This window comes from Lissotriton helveticus, chromosome 2_1 (assembly GCF_964261635.1).
Source record: "Lissotriton helveticus chromosome 2_1, aLisHel1.1, whole genome shotgun sequence".
Taxonomy (NCBI): domain Eukaryota; kingdom Metazoa; phylum Chordata; class Amphibia; order Caudata; family Salamandridae; genus Lissotriton; species Lissotriton helveticus.
Window position 1 is genome coordinate 596,443,694 of NC_136059.1, and position 18,124 is coordinate 596,461,817.

Here is an 18,124-nt window from a genome sequence, read left to right on the forward strand (position 1 = left end):
CTCTAATCGGTTTTGCTATTTCAAATTAGCCAGGTTAAAAATCATCACAGTTAAGTTATAATTTCTCTAAGGTGAAGATTCACTTTTGTGTTGCACGTGATTGTCCCTCACCCGCATCTCTGGTTTTTCAAAGAGTTATTTAAAAATTATTAAAAAATATTTAAAAAGATATCTTATTCTCAAGCTTACCGATCCCATTTCCTTGATCGTTGTAGTAGTAGGGGGGACGCCTCTGGGAGCTACCTTATGCTATTCCGTCCACCACTTTCACTGCAGGGCAAATGATATTGCTGGTTGGTTTTTAATTTATATATGATTTGTTTTTACTAGCCTCACTCTAAGGGCTGATATTAAGTCATGGTTTCCTTACCTCTGTGTAGACAGGAATCTTTTAAGCGGTTAACTCTTGCATGTATTCATCATGGAATCAAGGGTCACTTTCTTTAAGCTTTTTTTAAAATTAGCTGTTCACTCTAGAGAAAATAATAGAGTATAGAATTCACTACTTATTCTATATTAGAGCTAGTTTCTATCTGTAGTTGCTGTTAAAGTTTTTGGTGGAGACACCCTTCTCTTACTTACTTATAGCTGGTAGCTGATCTGCGTGGCGTCCTCCTCCTCCCAAGGTTGGTTTCGAATGACTAGCTCTTAATCTGTGTTTGGTATTTATACTCTCCTTAATTGGTAGATTTTTAACACCTGTTTGGTGTTGTTGATGATTAGAGTGTGCTTAGGGATGGATAGAGCAAATCCGTCGCCATCTTGTAGTGTGTTTTTATTCATGTACTTCACATCCTCAAGTCGTTTGTTACAGACTTATGGGTTCCTGTACTGTTTTTTGTCTATTTCTTAGTGATCCTGTTGAAATGTGTTTTCTAAAGACCTGCTCTTATTATCCCTGTTCGTTATGCCGTAAAAATAACTCAAATTAATTAGGAAGCCTGCTATCATTTCTCATTATCTGTATTTGGACAATTTTTTTGTTTATTTTATTAAGCACCTCTGTTTTAGTAAGCCAGGTTTAGCATCAGTTAATTCTTTACCGGAACACGATGTATTTCGGCCGATTCTAAAAGCGGCCGCCATCTTGAAACGGGGAATAAGTAACGAAAAACATTTATCGTATTCTCATCCCTACTCTACAGTGGCTGTTTCTTAGCTACCATTCCCAATGTTTGTAAGGCTCATATAGACCTATTCGAATTGGGTTATTTTGTATACACATGTTTTAGTTATATATAGTTAAATGTGTAAACAATCGCCGTCTATTTACGGCCGCCATTTTGAAGTGGGAACGAAGGACGAGGGTCAGTCCTTATGTTATCCTACATCCTTAGTGGGGTTTTTTAATATTTATATTACTATTCAGAACCCCACAAGATGATCGAGGTTGTATTCTGAAATTTTTATTAAACCCCGATTATGCCTTCAAGTATGTGTCATATTGTTGAAATTTATACTCAAAATTTTATTTTATAAATATCTTTACCCCAAATGTCCGATATCTTTAGTTAGTATAAGAAGGGGGTAATACTAAGCGTGGAACCTTAATCTTATTCAAAGCCTATTTAATTATGCCTTCCATGCCCTCAATTTAGAGTGGAGAAGGCTAGTTATCGAGTAAAACTAATTTTAATCTACTATTCCGTTTAGCCACCCCCCCTGGTTGGTTCAATGAGAGTGAGAATATTCATGAATATCTTCTATTGTGACCTTAACAGAGTTGACGGGCACTCATACATATTATATATTACTGCTCATAAACCTTTTTCTACACCTATTTCCAGTATTTGCTAAATGACTCGTAATCTCACTTCTTATTCAATGTTTATTATTAAAGGATTCTCTCCCACTCTTCTCTATTATTCAGTCCCGTTTTGTAAGTGTGAAATTTGGACATATAGTACTGTTCCCTCAATTTGCGTTTCCTAGTTAGATCTCCTCCTCTTTTGTTAATATTGATAGCTTCTAAAACACACCATCTCAGATCTTCAATTTTGTGACTCTTTTCCAACCAGTGTGTTACCAATGGTGCTGTTGTCCTCCTGGTACGGATTGCTGACTTGTGTTTGTTAATTCTGACTCTCACCTCTCTTTGTGTCTCACCTATATATGCCTTCTCACATGGGCATTTGATCATGTATATGACATTTTGAGTTCTGCAGTTAAAGAGAGCTTTGTGACTGTGTGTTATATTGTCATAAATTATATTCGGCCCTGGTGATATTAAAGCACAGTTTGAGCAATTACCGCAGGCAAAATTGCCCGTGGGTGTTGATCCATCTATAGTTCTGATCAAGTTCCTGTTGTTTTTTTTCTTGGATAGGTTTGGACCAAACTATTTCTTACTGTTCTATTCCTTCTGAAGGCAAAAATAGGTTTGGACATGGGTATTTCTCCTGGCTCATTCAACAGTTTCCAATTACTGTTGATGCAATTTTTCAGTTTGTTTGTTATGCATGAGAAGTTGGTCACAAACACAATGGGTTTTACCTCATTTTCCTGTCTGATTTTAGGTTCAAAGAGACTGTCTCTGTTATAGTATTTCGCCCGTTTGTAGGCCTTTTTGACCATGGTTTTTGGATACCCTCTCTCTAGAAGTTTTTTGAACAGGTTGTCTGCATGTTTGTCATACTCTTTTTTTGAGGTACAGTTCCTACGTACTCTTAAGAATTGGCCAAAAGGTATATTATTTTTTTGGGCCGCTGGGTGGTGGCTATTGAAATGGAGCATGGTGTTACGATCAGAAGGTTTGGTGTATAACTCCACTGCCAAAACACCCTCTACGTTTTTGATTTTAATGTCCAGGAAGTCACATTCCTCATTGCTGTACGAGGAAGTAAATTTCAAATTTTCATCCCCTAGGTTAAGCCAAGTGATGAATTCAATTAGATCTTCTTCATTGCCTTGCCAGATGAAAAAAATATCATCTATAAATCGGGACCATTTTGATATATTCTCATAGAAAGGTGCTAGTGTGTTAAATATATGCTTCTGTTCAAAATCTGCCACGTACAAGCATGCCAGGCTTGGGGCACAGGTGGCTCCCATGCTGGTCCCTTTTGTTTGTCTGTACATGGTTTCTTTGAAAAGAAAGATATTGTTTTTAAGGATCAGTTCCAGGCAATCTATCATAAATGTGGAGTGTTCCGTCAGGTCTTCCCCTTCCTTTGTTAACCTCTTTTTAATCACTTTGATTGTGTCATTTTGAGGGATGTTTGTGTATAGCGCTTCGATGTCAAGAGTGACCAACCACTGTGTTAGGGGATTAAACTCAGTGCCCTCCACTTTACTTATCATGTCGGTGGTGTCTTTTATATAGGCCGGTTGTTCAGTGACTAGTGGTTGGATGAACTTATCCACATATTTGCTAAGGGGTTCAGTCAATGAGTTAAGGCTAGAAACTATCGGTCGCATAGGTGGATCATTGATATCTTTATGAACCTTTGGCAAACCGTAAATTGCTGGGATGGTGGGTGTTTCGTTATTTAGAAAGTCAAATTCTTCTCGGTTGATTACTCCATCCTCCTTGGCGAGGAGGAGTAGGTTTTTAATGAGTTTCTCTAGATCTTGCCATTCTTGCATGTTTGATTTTACATAATGGTTGGGGTTATCAAGAAGAAGGTTCATTCTCCTCTCATAGTCAGATGTTTCTAATACGACTATACTCCCACCTTTATCTCCTTGCTTGATGGTGATTGTATCATCATCTTCCAGATTTTTAAGGGCCTTTTTTTCTCCCAATGTCAAATTGTTCTTTACCCAAATTTTTTGATCTAATATCTCCTCTAAACCCCTTGTAATTACTCTTTCAAAGATCTCTACATTTTTGTTCACCATTGAGCTCAAGGGTGTCCAAACAGATTTGGGGCGTAGACCTGATTTATTATCTGATGGCATTTTATCTTTGCCCTGTGAAGGCCAAGGCTCATGTTTGGGTGGCCAGGCTCATCTTTGGGTGGGCCAGGCTCATCTTTGGGTGGGCCTGGCCCACACGGCCCACCTGCTAGAACCGGGCCTGGACTGACGACACTGCCACCGGATGGGCCGAGGTGGCGAAGGGACTGAACCCGCTTCCTGAAACAAATAGCATCCTAGGGCTAGGTCTTAGAGAATTGCCCCACGTTGGACGAAGGAGAGGGGCCAGACTTCCTTGCTGCTCTCCGAGAGGGGCTGAAAACTGCAGAAAGACCTGAGCCCAACCCGTTCGCAGGTGAGAGGGGCTTCCCACCGGTGCGCGTGGGCGGTCCAGACGGTGCTCACCGGGGGAGCGAGGCGTAGACCCGGAACAGGTGGCCCTCCGTGGAACACTTGGGAGTCTGGTGAAGATTCAACAGTGGTGGAACGACGACCCCAACGGGTGGAGGTAGAGGGACCGAATCCACTTCAGGGCAAATACCTTAACAACAAGGGACATTATATTGGCACTCTCTCATTTTATACACCAAGCCACTAGCCTGAAGCAGCCCCCCCCCCCCCTACGTGTGTTTTGTTGTCTACTCTGCTGCATTGGAGTCAGTAGATAGGAATAACCTATGAATGGGGTATACCAAACAGTCTGCTCCAGGCAATAATATCTCTAAATAACTCAACCTCGACGTGGGTCAAGTTATTACAGACAGCAGTCACAAAGAACATTTCTCCAGCATGTCTTTAAATCGGAGATGGACCCCTGGTCACACTACCTTTAAAATCACTTAGCACTCTTCAAATAGACTAGTGAGAGCTGAGCGAGCAGCAACTCTCGCACGCAGCACTTAAAACAACTTAAAAAAACAAGCATTGGCATAGCTAATAGGTCTCGCTTTTGGGACTTTGTGTTTATCCTGAAGTTTTGTCTACGTTGTTAAGTACTGTGACTGTGTATTATGTTGAAAAGTTATAATGAAAAGTGTTAGATGTGGTACTTAGTGGTATTATGTGGAGTGTATTTATGTTGCATTGAATATAGTGTAATTACGTAGTGTGTAATTATATGGTAGTGCGTGTTATGTGTAGTGTATTTATATTGCATTGAGTCTAGTCTAAATCTGTGGCGTGTTAATTAGTGGCACTGACTGATATTCTGTGGATTGTATTTATGTTGTATTGAGTAGAGTGTAATTATGTGGCATGTAATGATTATTATTATTATTATTATTATTATTATGCGTTCTTATATTGCGCTCGATTACCCGTAGGCATCTCGGCGCTTGCCTTGGGAACCCGTCCTGGCTTCCCCAAGGTGAAAGCCAGGCATCCCGCCGTGGGGGGGCCGTAGTGGAGATTAAGCAGGCTAATGCCCAGAGCTGCAGAGTGTGAACCCGTGATTCGAGTAGGCACCGAAACGAGAATTATCGAGTCCGTGGATATTTGGGCTCAAGACCCTGCCGCGTTGGGAATTGAACCCTGGTCCCGGGTCTGACCTCTGCTTCAGGGTCTGCCTCCTCTAACCAGTGAGCCACACTTCTCCACTCCATGATGTGTTACTGAGTGGTATTTTGTGGGGTGTATGCAGTGGTCAAAGTGGGCGGGATCGGCAGGGCACGGCGTGCCCCTACTTCCTAAATTTAATAGATTCTGTTCTCATACTATTTTCTTTTAAACATGCGGACTGCAGAAATCACCAGGGCCGATAGTTAACGCTCAGCTTTTGAGGACCGGAGGAACGGCAGAGAAGGAAAAGGACTCTGTCTTTTCTTTCGTGACCAGAGAAGACAAGGACAGTGTCCAGTTCTGCTGCGGCTGGCAGTTGCCCCCCCCCCCTCTGTGTTCTCCCACTTCCCTCCTATTCTGTCTCGCTCCTCCTCTTTTAATGTAAACCGAGACTTCAAGAAACGGTTCTCTCCTCTTTCGTTCATTTGCTCCCCTGTGAAATGGATCCAAAAAGAAAAAACGTTTGCTGGAAATGTCTTTTTCTGACTTTTTTAAATTTCTAAGTGCAGCCTCTGGGTGGAGAGAAATAAAGCATTCAAAATATGAAAAATAACTAAAGCAAAACGGAGTGGCTCAAAGGTGGCCAGATTGATTTATTCACACCTAAACACATTAGCACCACTTTAAAGTGTTTGGCAGTGAAGCACTACTTTTGTTTTCTCGTCTCTCATTGAACAACATTGTTTTCCCTGGGTGGGAAAGTGCACAATGCCTGGAGGTACTGAAATACCCGCTTGATCGGTGAATTGAAAAACAAAATGTGTACATCGACTGTACGTTCACGAATGTGGCCTTTTTAAACCATATTGTCTACGTTGTGTAAGGATATAAGCAGTGGGCATTAAAACGGGTCCCTTCTGGGCAATGTAGCCATGGCCTTAACTTTTCAGGCAAAATCACTCACTAATTTCTGAATGAGTGTAAAAGGAAAAGGGTAACCATGTTGTTCCTGCTTACATTTCACATGCTTTACATAATCTTGCATTCCCTATGAGTGTTTGCCTTTTCCAGATTGTTGTTCATTTTTTTTTTAGGCTGCATATTGCACTTATCTAGTACATAATTTGAATTGTCACATCCAGGTGTTTATAGCGGGTCAGTGCAGTGCAAGTTTCTCTCAGTGGGGCAGTATGGTGTTCAATTGGGGGGGGGGAGGATTTGGCACTATGGTCAGAATGCTGAATTTGGAACTGGAGAACCAGGTTCAGCCTTCATGACCTGTCCACAAGACCTCTCCCCCGAGGGAGCACATTACCATACTATCCCTTAGAAGGCCCGCAAGATCTTAAAAGCTCTGGTGTCTGTGCACCAGCAAGTGGACCCTAGGAGTGGCAAATATAGGTTAACCTTGAAGGCCTGTCCACCACAATTCATTCTGAAGTTCACCTCCAGTCTTGCAGGCAGGCCTATGAAGCAGCACACCCACAATGACAGTGACTATGTCACTAAAGTCTCAGGACCCTTGAGCAGAGTGGCTCTAGGGCAGTGCGACCGCACCAGGCGCTGACTTCCGCCAGGGGGCGTCGTATTTGCAAGCATAATATGGTTTTAAAAGTACTTGCTGCCTCCTTCCTGCCTCCAACAATTTTTGGCAACAATAAAAATGTCATATTAACTCCAGTGATTAATGTTAGCAGAGAGAGATGGAGTTTTGTCTAGTGTAAGTTTTGACACATGGAAAGGAAGCACAGAGGGTTAATGTGCCTGCTGCTAAGAACATGTGCCATTCAGATCACAAAGTGCACCTAATGTAAATAGGTCAGTGGGTTACTGATTTTGTCAGAGAGACCCTATTGTTACTTGCAGTTAATAAGTTAAAATCCTGACAGTGAGCTATTAAATGTCATGTAAGAGCTGCATGCAAACTGGAAGGTATAAATTAAAGCGTTGTTGTTTTTTCCCCAAGTCTTTGATTATCCTAACGTTGCAAAAAGGGTTCATTTGGATAGAATTCAATTCTGATTATTAAAGAGAACCCCCAACCACGGTATTACGTTTTAAATTCTGAGTTTGTGTTTCTCCAGACCAATCACTATTAAACTATGCTGCCTACTAGTATGGATGTCTTGACTCCTACACCTTCGTAGTCCTTTTTCTTATGTAACATTTCCTATACAGTGATTTATACACATAGGATTGATTGTCTCTGTGTAATATGTGTGATGTAAAGTGCTCTGACACCCTACACTGGTATTAGTGGTGCTGTAAATGTTCTGATACTTTATTATTTTAAAATTTTTACACATGCTAACAGTCTCTGCAAAGATGTTTCCTTATTAGTACCAGTAGAACATACAACCGCAGCAGTGAGAAAGGTGACCAGTCAACCTTTGCAGAGGGCCTTCCACTTTACAGCAGCACAAGTCCCATTTTTTCGTAACTTTTGATCGGTTTGAGCTATAAACAATTTATTAGTTAAAATAGTCAGATTATGCAGCAGATGATGTATTATGTGGCAAATATGGCAGAGCCATAATTATGTGGAAAACATTTGCAAACTAGGATATTTTGCCATTCGTGCTTGAACTGCTCTTGTGGAAAAAGATAGGAGAAGTGCTGATGACAGAAACTCCATGGCTGGGAGACAAATGGCTTGCGATTCTAATTAAGTATATTTGGGACATTCTGTGATTGGGAAAGAATCCCCCTTTGTGAATGTATTTCCCCCTTTGTGAATGTATTTTAATGTGAAACTGACAACATAAAAAGTGATCTCCTCATTGACTCAAGCCTTTACTCCAAACCCCACTGCATAGCACCCAATGATCCAAAAAACAATGCTACATGGTCATCCTTTGACACCTACTCTGAAGAGGAAATTGGCAAACTGCTCAGCACCTTGAAACCTTCCAATCACCTCACGGACCCCCTCCCTGCTAACGCTGTCAAAGACTTCACCCCTTTGCTCCTTCCACTCTGGACTCAAATTATCAACAGCTCACTTCAACAAGGAACCATCCCTGACTCCCTCAAAATTGGTCAAGTCACACCTCTACTAAAGAAACCTACAGCCGATCCATCTGATCTAAACAAGTACCGTCCCATTACCAATATACCCACTCTCGCCAAACTCCTGGAAAAATGCGCACAACTACAATTGTCTAAACACATTGAACGGTTTGATCTCCTCAACCCTCACCAATCAGGCTTCCGAGTAGGACACAGTACAGAAACTGCCATGACCCACATAATAGACGACGCCCTTCAAATCCTAGATCAAAATGATACCTGCCTCCTCATCCTTCTTGATCTATCTTCAGCATTCGACACTGTCAAACATGAGAATTTACTCGAACTTTTAAACACAAGAATAGGTCTATCTGGAACTGTTCTCAAGTGGTTCACTTCCTTCCTTCACAACAGGTCGCAGAAATTCAAGAGCAACAACCTGATGTCCTCGCCAATACCGGTATCGTTGGGCGTCCCCCAAGGATCATCCCTATCCCCAACTTTGTTCAACCTAGTTATGGAACCTCTCACCACCTTGTTACAAGCATCCAATGTTCTCTTTCACATGTACGCCGATGACACCCAACTATATCTCAAATTACAATCCCCCAAAGACATTCTACTCCTGAACTCAACGATCAGAAGCACCCAATCCTGGCTTGCCGATAATCATCTCAAACTCAATGCCCTGAAAACAGAATTCCTTCTGATCTCACCTCCCGCGAAGATCTCTACCACTCAACTGTGGCTTAAACACCTAACTGCACTCAATGTCCAACCCACCATCGTGGACTCAGCAAAATCTTTAGGCATAACACTCGACACCAATCTCAACATGCAGCAACATATCAGCAAGGCAACTAAGGGAGCGAACTACCAAATCAATACCCTGAGGAGACTTAAACCCTTCCTCCCAGCCAAAGACTTCCAAACTGCAGTACAAGCACTAGTCATTCCTCGAATAGAATACGGCAGCACCGCTCTCTGCGGTCTCCCTCTAACCACTACTGCACCCCTTTCTCTAAACGCTGCAGCGAGACTCATCACTGGGTCAAAAAAACACTCGCATATCTCCCCTGACTTGAAATCCCTGAACTGGCTGCCTTTTGAAGCCAGAATACATTTGAAAATCGCCTGAATGACACACAAGGCTGTTCACCTGAGTTCACCCGGATACCTCACCCAGAAGCTGACAATCTCTGGCGGCTCGAAACACTAGAGGCTCAAACAATCTTCTGCTAAAACCTCGAAGATTCTGGAAGGAAAAAACTTACAAACGCTCCTTCTCAGGAATGGCACCCAGGATCTGGAACTCACTCCCTCCTGAAACCAGGCTCATATCATCCATCACACTCTTTAAGAAAGAAGTAAAAGCTATACTCATGGCCAAATACACCTGAGCTATTGACAGCTGTTTCTAAATTCGCTGCACCGATCAGTATTATCTGTTCGATCACTGTTTGTTTGTATTTCTTGTGCTGTTGACTTGCCTGGCGGTATATGCCTTCACCTATTTGTACCACTTGCATTATTGATGTAACTGTTTTACTATGCTCCCTCCTATGCTTACCCCTCCCCACTTATTACCCGCAAGTACGCCATATCTAATGGCCTGTTATGTATACTCTGTAAAGCGCTCTGATATCTGCAAAGATCTGGTTCGCGCTATATAAAACTTTCAAAATAAATAAATGTCAATAACTCATAGTAAACCTTATTTAAACTTGTGTATCCATTGGTTAAATTAAATAACGTAATAAGCTGTAACCGGTTAGTGAAATGGGAAACAAATACTAAAAATTGGGATATTTTGCTCTTTCTGCCACACCTCTGACTCCGCCCACTGACCCAATCCACAGGTTATTCCCGCCCTCGGAGTCTCCGCCCAAAGTTCCCCTTCTTTTTCCCCCACTTTGACCACTGGGTCTATGTTGCATTTAGTAGAGTTTAATTATGTGGCAGTGAGTGGTATTATTCAGAGTGTATGTTGCACCGAGTGCAGTATAATTATGTAGCCTTTAATTATGTGGCACTGAGTTGTATTATGCAGTGTTTTTGTGTTGTATTGCAGAGACTGTAATTATGTGGAGTGTAATTATTGTGGCACTGATTGGTTTTATGTGGAGTGTATTTATGTTGCATTCGGTAGAGTGTAATTATGTTGCATTTAATTATGTGGTAGTAAGTGGTATTATGTGGAGTGCATGTTGCATTTAGTAGAGGATATTACGTGGTGTAATTATGTGGTTATGAGTGTTATGTGGAGTGTATATATTGTATTGAGTAGAGTGTAATTATGTGGCATGTAATTATCTGGTATTGAGTGGTATTATATGGGGTGTATGTTGCATTTAGTATAGTGTAAATATGTGACCTGTAATTATGTTGTAGTGAGTGGTATTTTGTTTCGCATTGAGAGTGTAATTATGTGGAGTGTTATTATGTGGCATTGAGTGGTATAATGTGGAGTGTATTTATGTTGCACTGAGGAGAGTGTAATTATGTGTTATGTAATTATGTGACAGTGAGTGGTATTATGTGGGGTGTATGTTGCATTTACTATAGTGTAATTATGTGACAGTGAGTGGTATTTTGTGTTGCATTGAGTACAGTGTAATTATGTGGAGTGTTATTATGTGACACTGAGTGGTATTATATGGAGTGTATTTATGTCGCACTGAGTAGAGTGAAATTGTGTGCCGTAATGTGGCAGTGAGTGGTATTATGAGAAGTATATGTTGCATATAGTAGAGTTTAATTGTTATGTAATTATGTGGTTTTGATTGGTGTTATGTGGAGTGTATTTATATTGTATTGAGTAGAGCATAATTATGTGGCATGTAATTATGTGGTATGTAATTATGTGGTACTGATTGATACTATGTGAAGTGTATTTATGTTGCATTGAGTATAATTAAGTAGCATAAAATCATGTGGCACTGAGTGGTATTATGTGAAGTGTATTTATGTTGCATTGAGTATAGTGTAATTATGTGGTATGTAATTATGTGACTGTTTTTTTGTGGAGTGTAGTATTTAGTACAGTGTAATTATGTGGTGTAATTATGTGGTACTGAGTGTGTTATGTGGAGAAGCTGCGCAGGATTGTGCACTGTGTATTCTGTATTCTTCACAAAGCATGGGTACATGGTACTTACTGCTCAGTACTTTGCACGGAACACAAAGGGTTTATATATTGGTGTTGCGCTCTAAACAAGCACGATGACTGCTTACCACTGTGTACTGCCACTGATGTCTGGCTGCGCAGGACTAAGAACAGAATGGGACTCTGCTCTGAATACTGCGCTGACAGCATGGGGTTGTTTATGCACACTGAAAACATGACCGTGCCTTCTGCACTAGACAAACAGCCTCACCAACATATGTGGCTTGGATCACCATACCAGTGCTGAACAACAACACAAGACAAGTAACGATTGCTAAGACAAAACTGTGAAAAGTTAAACAATGCAGCATGTAAACCATTTTATTGATGCCAGCAACAACTGGCACTGCTTGAATACAGACTTTGAAACGGGGAAATGCAATATCTAATCCTTGAGAACCGTGTGATCCTGGACAAATCGCTACCAATATGTGAATCACTATTAGCATCATACAAAAAAAGTGCTAAACAAAGCATATGGAAAGACAAGAGAGTCTGGATCCCTCTGTTCTGCCTTCATTCTTGCTGACAAAAAAAAAAGTATTACAGCTTCCAGGGAGCGTGCGGCGTGGCCTCAGATTGAAAGGAAACTGACACGGCCTGCCAGACAGTGTTTCCCTTGCGGGAGCGAGCGGGGGCACCATCTGTTTGCAAGATAATTACAAACCGATGTTGCCAAAGCTCGCTCCAGCAAGCTAAACGCTAAACGTGCACGTGTTGCAATAGAAAGCAAAGCACAACGTGCACTTTTTTGGCCAAAAAGCTGATCGATTTCCAAAAGATCCCCTCATAAGCAGGGCATGCACACTGCGTAGGCGAGACCTAAAAAGACAAGGACAAGGTTTCCAAAATATGACATGGCCAAATTGAAGAACTAACTCATTCTAAAAGCAATGGAAAAATCATACGCCAAAACACAGCCACATTGCTCAAGCCCACAGCCAGACCTCTACTGCTCGATCGGGAACCCTGTCTCAAGCAAATTATTGCCGCAAAGCGGATGGGTCTACATACAGATCCAAGATCCAAACCCTAAATGTCTCTCTCTCTGTAAGAGCTCCATCTGCAGACTTAACGAGTACGAATCTTTCAGCCATTTATTGTGCTGCTGCCCGGCACTACTGCACTACAGCAGCTCGAGGTCACGGTGTTTAATTACGCCGAGGACCTCCAGCTAATTTTCAACCTTTCCCGTTCCCCTTCATCCGCCGAGAATGTTCAAACAGTCATGCTATTCATTCAGGACTGGATGAACTGCAACCACCTCAAACTCAATCCGGACAAGACAGAGTTGGTCTTGACCGGAGGTGGTTGCAGTCCCTGGTCTCCTTCCCACTGGCCCCCATCACTTGGTGCCCCCCCACCCCCGATCCCTAAAGTTAAAACCCTCGGGATTTCTCTCAACTCACAACTTTCTGTTCACTCCCAAGTTAGTTCAGTGGTGTCTTCTTGTTTCTTTTCCCTTAGGACAATCAGGAAGATTTCCCGTTTCTTTTCCCTCCCGGCTCTAAAAGTCATCGTGATGGCAATGGTGCTCTCGCGCCTCGATTATGGTAACGTAATCTATAATGGCGCGCCGGCCTACGCCATCCATCGCCTGCAACTAGTGCAGAATCAGGCTGCTCGCCTGATCCATGGCCTGCCCAAATTTCATCGCGCGACCCCTTTGCTGCAGGCATTACACTGGTTGCCTGTGAGAGAGCGAGCCCTTTTTAAACTTGGCTGCCTCACCTTTCAGGCCAGAATGGGCACCGCACCTGAGTTTATATGCTCAGCCATCAAGTCCTACCTGCCGAGTAGGGAACTCCGTTCCACCCATATGTCGCTTCTGGTCACCCCCCGTTTCCGAAAGAAGAAAGCTGGTGGAGCAAAATTTGCGGTCCTCGCCCCAGCTTTCTGGAACTCTCTCCCTGTGCGACTCCGCACTTCACCTTCCTATGTAGAGTTCCGGAAAAACCTTAAAACTTTTCTCTTTTCCCGAGCCTTCGCTGCCTAAATTGCCTCCTGCTGCCAATGCTGGTCGTAATCTGAAAAGCGCCATGAAACCGCTTGGTAAAAGTGCGCTCAATAAATGTTTTTAAATTCAAATTCAAATACTGCACGCTCGTCACACCTTCTTAAAACACTTTGCCATGCACACGGAACCCTAACCTGCAATGAGGAAAGGAATATTGTGTTTACAGTCACTGAGCTAAGTGAATTGGTCAAATTAGGCTAGTACATCAGCCTTACACAGGCACTCCTAAAAGAGTCAAATAAGCCTGGATAGACTATACCTAGAAAGGACACCCAGGGTTCAGCTATCCATGCATAGGAAGTGACGAAACTGTATTGAGTATGTGCAATGCCTGCTTTCTACCCCTTAAGGGCAGTTTAGGGGCAGCCCTTCCAAGAAACATCATCAGAACGTGCAGCACAGGAAGGGCATTGCTCTCATTAAGTTTCCACCCGGGCAGGCACTCCAGGCGCAGCACTCAGCTGGGTGACATTGCAGTTGTATCGGGAGACAACGGGACCATTATATGTCCAAAGTGATAGAGAAGGATCTTGTAACTTATCGTTCTGTCGAACTATTGCATTCTGTGTATGTATGTTTTGCCAGGTAGCAATGCTTGTTTGTCGAGATTCTAGCAAACTGTCCGAAAAGTCTGCCAAAACGGTGGATTAGCCACAGTCCATGTGATGTATGCGCATGCACAAACCAGCCACGTGACAAACCACCATTTGTCTGTGCCTCGCATCCGATTTCAAAGGCTGCCGCTCCCAGCGCCCCCAATCAGACTTCAAAGGAATGCAGAACCAACCCACCTATAAACGTGGCACGTCTGTGCTGCTTATTCAACCATGGCCTGGGCTTTAATAAACATGCAAGCATTCCCATAATGTACAAAGTCAACTTTTATTTAGTTTAAGCTACAGCCCCCTCCCCCCACCCCCCGCAGTAACAGATTTGCTTTTGGCTTGAGGCGATGTTTGGGTTTTGTTTTAGTCTAGCTTACCCGCATTTGTTAGCCCGCATTATTCTTCATGCCACACACTGCTGCACGCCTCGCACTGCTGCACGCCTCGCACTGCTGCACGCCTCGCACTGCTGCACGCCTCACACTGCTGCACGCCTCACACTGCTGCACGCCTCACACTGCTGCACGCCTCACACTGCTGCACGCCTCACACTGCTGCACGCCTCACACTGCTGCACGGCACACACTGCTGCACGGCACACACTGCTGCACGGCACACACTGCTGCACGCCTCACACTGCTGCACGCCTCACACTGCTGCACTCCTCACACTGCTGCACTCCTCACACTGCTGCACTCCTCACACTGCTGCACTCCTCACACTGCTGCACTCCTCACACTGCTGCACTCCTCACACTGCTGCACGCCTCACACTGCTGCACGCCTCACACTGCTGCACGCCTCACACTGCTGCACGCCTCACACTGCTGCACGCCTCACACTGCTGCACGCCTCACACTGCTGCACGCCTCACACTGCTGCACGCCTCACACTGGTGCACGCCTCACACTGGTGCACGCCTCACACTGGTGCACGCCTCACACTGGTGCACGCCACACACTGGTGCACGCCACACACTGGTGCACGCCACACACTGGTGCACGCCACACACTGGTGCACGCCACACACTGGTGCACGCCACACACTGCTGCATTACTCACACTGCCGCACGCCTCACACTGCCGCACGCCTCACACTGCCGCACGCCTCACACTGCCGCACGCCTCACACTGCCGCACGCCTCACACTGAAGTGTGGCTCACTGGTTAGAGCAGGCAGATCCTGAAGCAGAGGTCAGACCCGGGACCAGGGTTCAATTCCCGACGCGGCAGGGTCTCGAGCTCAAATGTCCACGGACTCGATAATTCTCGCTTCGGTGCCTGACCTAATCATGGGTTCACACTCTGCAACTCTGGGCATTAAGCTTGCTTAATCTCCACAACGGCCCCCCGCGGCGGGATGCCTGGCTTTCACCTTGGGGATGCCCTGTAGGGGCTATCTCACAGGGAAAAAGCCAGGACGGGTTCCCAAGGCAAAGCGCTTAGAGACCCCTGGGTTATAAGCGCTACATAAATCCAAACATACATACATACTGCCGCACGCCTCACACTGCCGCACGCCTCACAACACCACCATATCGCTCTGGGACACCACCATATCGCTCTGGGACACCACCATATCGCTCTGGGACACCACCATATCGCTCTGGGACACCACCATATCGCTCTGGGACACCACCATATCGCTCTGGGACACCACCATATCGCTCTGGGACACCACCATATCGCTCTGGGACACCACCATATCGCCCTGGGACACCACCATATCGCCCTGGGACACCACCATATCGCCCTGGGACACCACCATATCGCCCTGGGACACCACCATATCGCCCTGGGACACCACCATATCGCCCTGGGACACCACCATATCGCCCTGGGACACCACCATATCGCCCTGGGACACCACCATATCGCCCTGGGACACCACCATATCGCCCTGGGACACCACCATATCGCCCTGGGACACCACCATATCGCCCTGGGACACCACCATATCGCCCTGGGACACCACCATATCGCCCTGGGACACCACCATATCGCCCTGGGACACCACCATATCGCCCTGGGACACCACCATATCGCCCTGGGACACCACCATATCGCCCTGGGACACCACCATATCGCCCTGGGACACCACCACATCGCCCTGGGACACCACCACATCGCCCTGGGACACCACCACATCGCCCTGGGACACCACCACATCCCTCGGGGACACCACCACATCACTCAGCCCAACCACAACAGCATCACTCAGCCCAACCACAACAGCATCACTCAGCACCACAATAGCACTGTCCTTGCTTGCTACCAACAAGCATTGCCATAGCCAATAGAACCTGCATTAGGAAAGTGCTGGCTATTGACTTTGTGATTAACAATGCTATTAATTTATATATTTTCAAAGCCAACACATATTAAAAAAAAATTGTCATTTACAATACCAAAAGCTCACACTTTCCTAAGGCGAGACCTTTTGCCTTGCAAATGCTTGTTAAGTTCTGTGCACTACCCTGAATTAAGCCCCAGAGGATGTATAAAGTGCAGAAAAGTAACATGCTTGTGTGCTTTGATTCTGGATTGTAGAGTAGGTTTTTCACCGTTATTGCATGTGTGCTAAAACAAAGCCGATTTAGTGATGCTAATGATGTTCGTGGTCCCCAAACCTAAATCTGTGATAACTGCTGTACGAGGAATGTCGTGTTAAAATGACGCATTATTTTGACTCTGGGTGTAACTGTAACAGAAACTCTTAGGCTCAGGTCTGTTCTCGGACCATGTCATTTCATTTTCTACCTCCGTACTAAGTAAGGTACATGGGTATATTTTCAAAACCGCTAAAAGTTGCTTATTGTTTGTTATTTTTAGAATGCTCTTAAGAATGGGGAAAGTTCTGAACTGTCAACTAAATCAGAGAAACCTGTTGGAACAAAAAGAAAGAATAATAAAAAGAACAAGTGTCGGAAGAAAAGTAATGCTTCACTTTTGAAAAAGGTAAACAACTTATTGTAATTGGAGTTTAAAGTTTACTTGAGAAAATTAAAATGTTATATTTAAGCAGTTAGGAAGGTAACATCTCAACAGGTCTAGACATAAATGTTCTGAAACTTTTATGCCTCTATCAGGTATGCAATGTGATTTGGCTAATGAACATTATTGACAAGTAGTTGTAGTTGTGTTAATCTTATTTAGCTAGGGATGAGTGAAATCGAACAATTCCTCTTCCATTTTATGGAATTCTATTGAAAATGCTACAAACGGGATGAATGTGTGTTTTTTAATGTGTTGAGGAGGAATCAGTAAAGCAATTTGCTACTGAATAGTTTGCACAATAAATAAATGTACAGTTAAATCAGTGATACACAATTTTCAGCATTGTGTGTGTTATCCAACTCTTAAAACCTTGTACTTTAAATTCCACTTTAAAAAGGCCAGTGTTTTTAAAGATTTTTTTCTGCAAGTAAATATTGTATCTGGACTTCTTCGAGGTTCATTGGTGACATGAAATTACAGAATGTCGTGGGAAAGCAGTACCTGCTGAGTGTTTTCTTTTCTGTCTGCACCACAGCGTTTCATTTTGCTGAAAATAAATTCCAGCAATTTACATGTTCAGGTTCAAACGTTTTCATTAGTATTTTCTATTACAACTTCTCTGTAGTGCCTTTGTATCAATTGACGGACCATAGAGCTTACATGCAAGGCATGAAGGCCAATCAATAATGTTAACAACCTAGGGGCATGCCCAGCTGCATGGCCGAGTAAGATGTGCTTTCACCGAGCTCCGGCTGAAAGCTTCATCCGCCATGGATTCTGGTGCCTTGCAGACCCGGAGAACACTGAAACTGCTCGACGTTATGCCCCGCTGTTGCCTGCAGTTGAAATCGGGAGGCATGCTCTGCTAATTGAGCCTGGAGGGCTGAAAATCTGATTCGCCCGGATGAGCTGGGAAACCCCAAGATGGCGCTGCACAGAAGCTGAGGACTGGAGGCACTGCATCGGGACCAAGACCT

General features: G+C 44.0%; 1 protein-coding gene across 1 annotated transcript in view; it reads left to right on the forward strand.

The window, feature by feature from the left end:
- LOC144818166 (survival motor neuron protein-like) overlaps positions 1-18,124 on the forward strand; it is a 399,426-nt gene that overhangs the window by 64,359 nt on the left and 316,943 nt on the right. Inside the window, exon 3 of the mRNA XM_078675289.1 lies at positions 16,983-17,108. Coding sequence (XP_078531415.1) covers positions 16,983-17,108 — 126 coding nt within the window. The remainder of the gene's footprint in view (positions 1-16,982; positions 17,109-18,124) is intronic.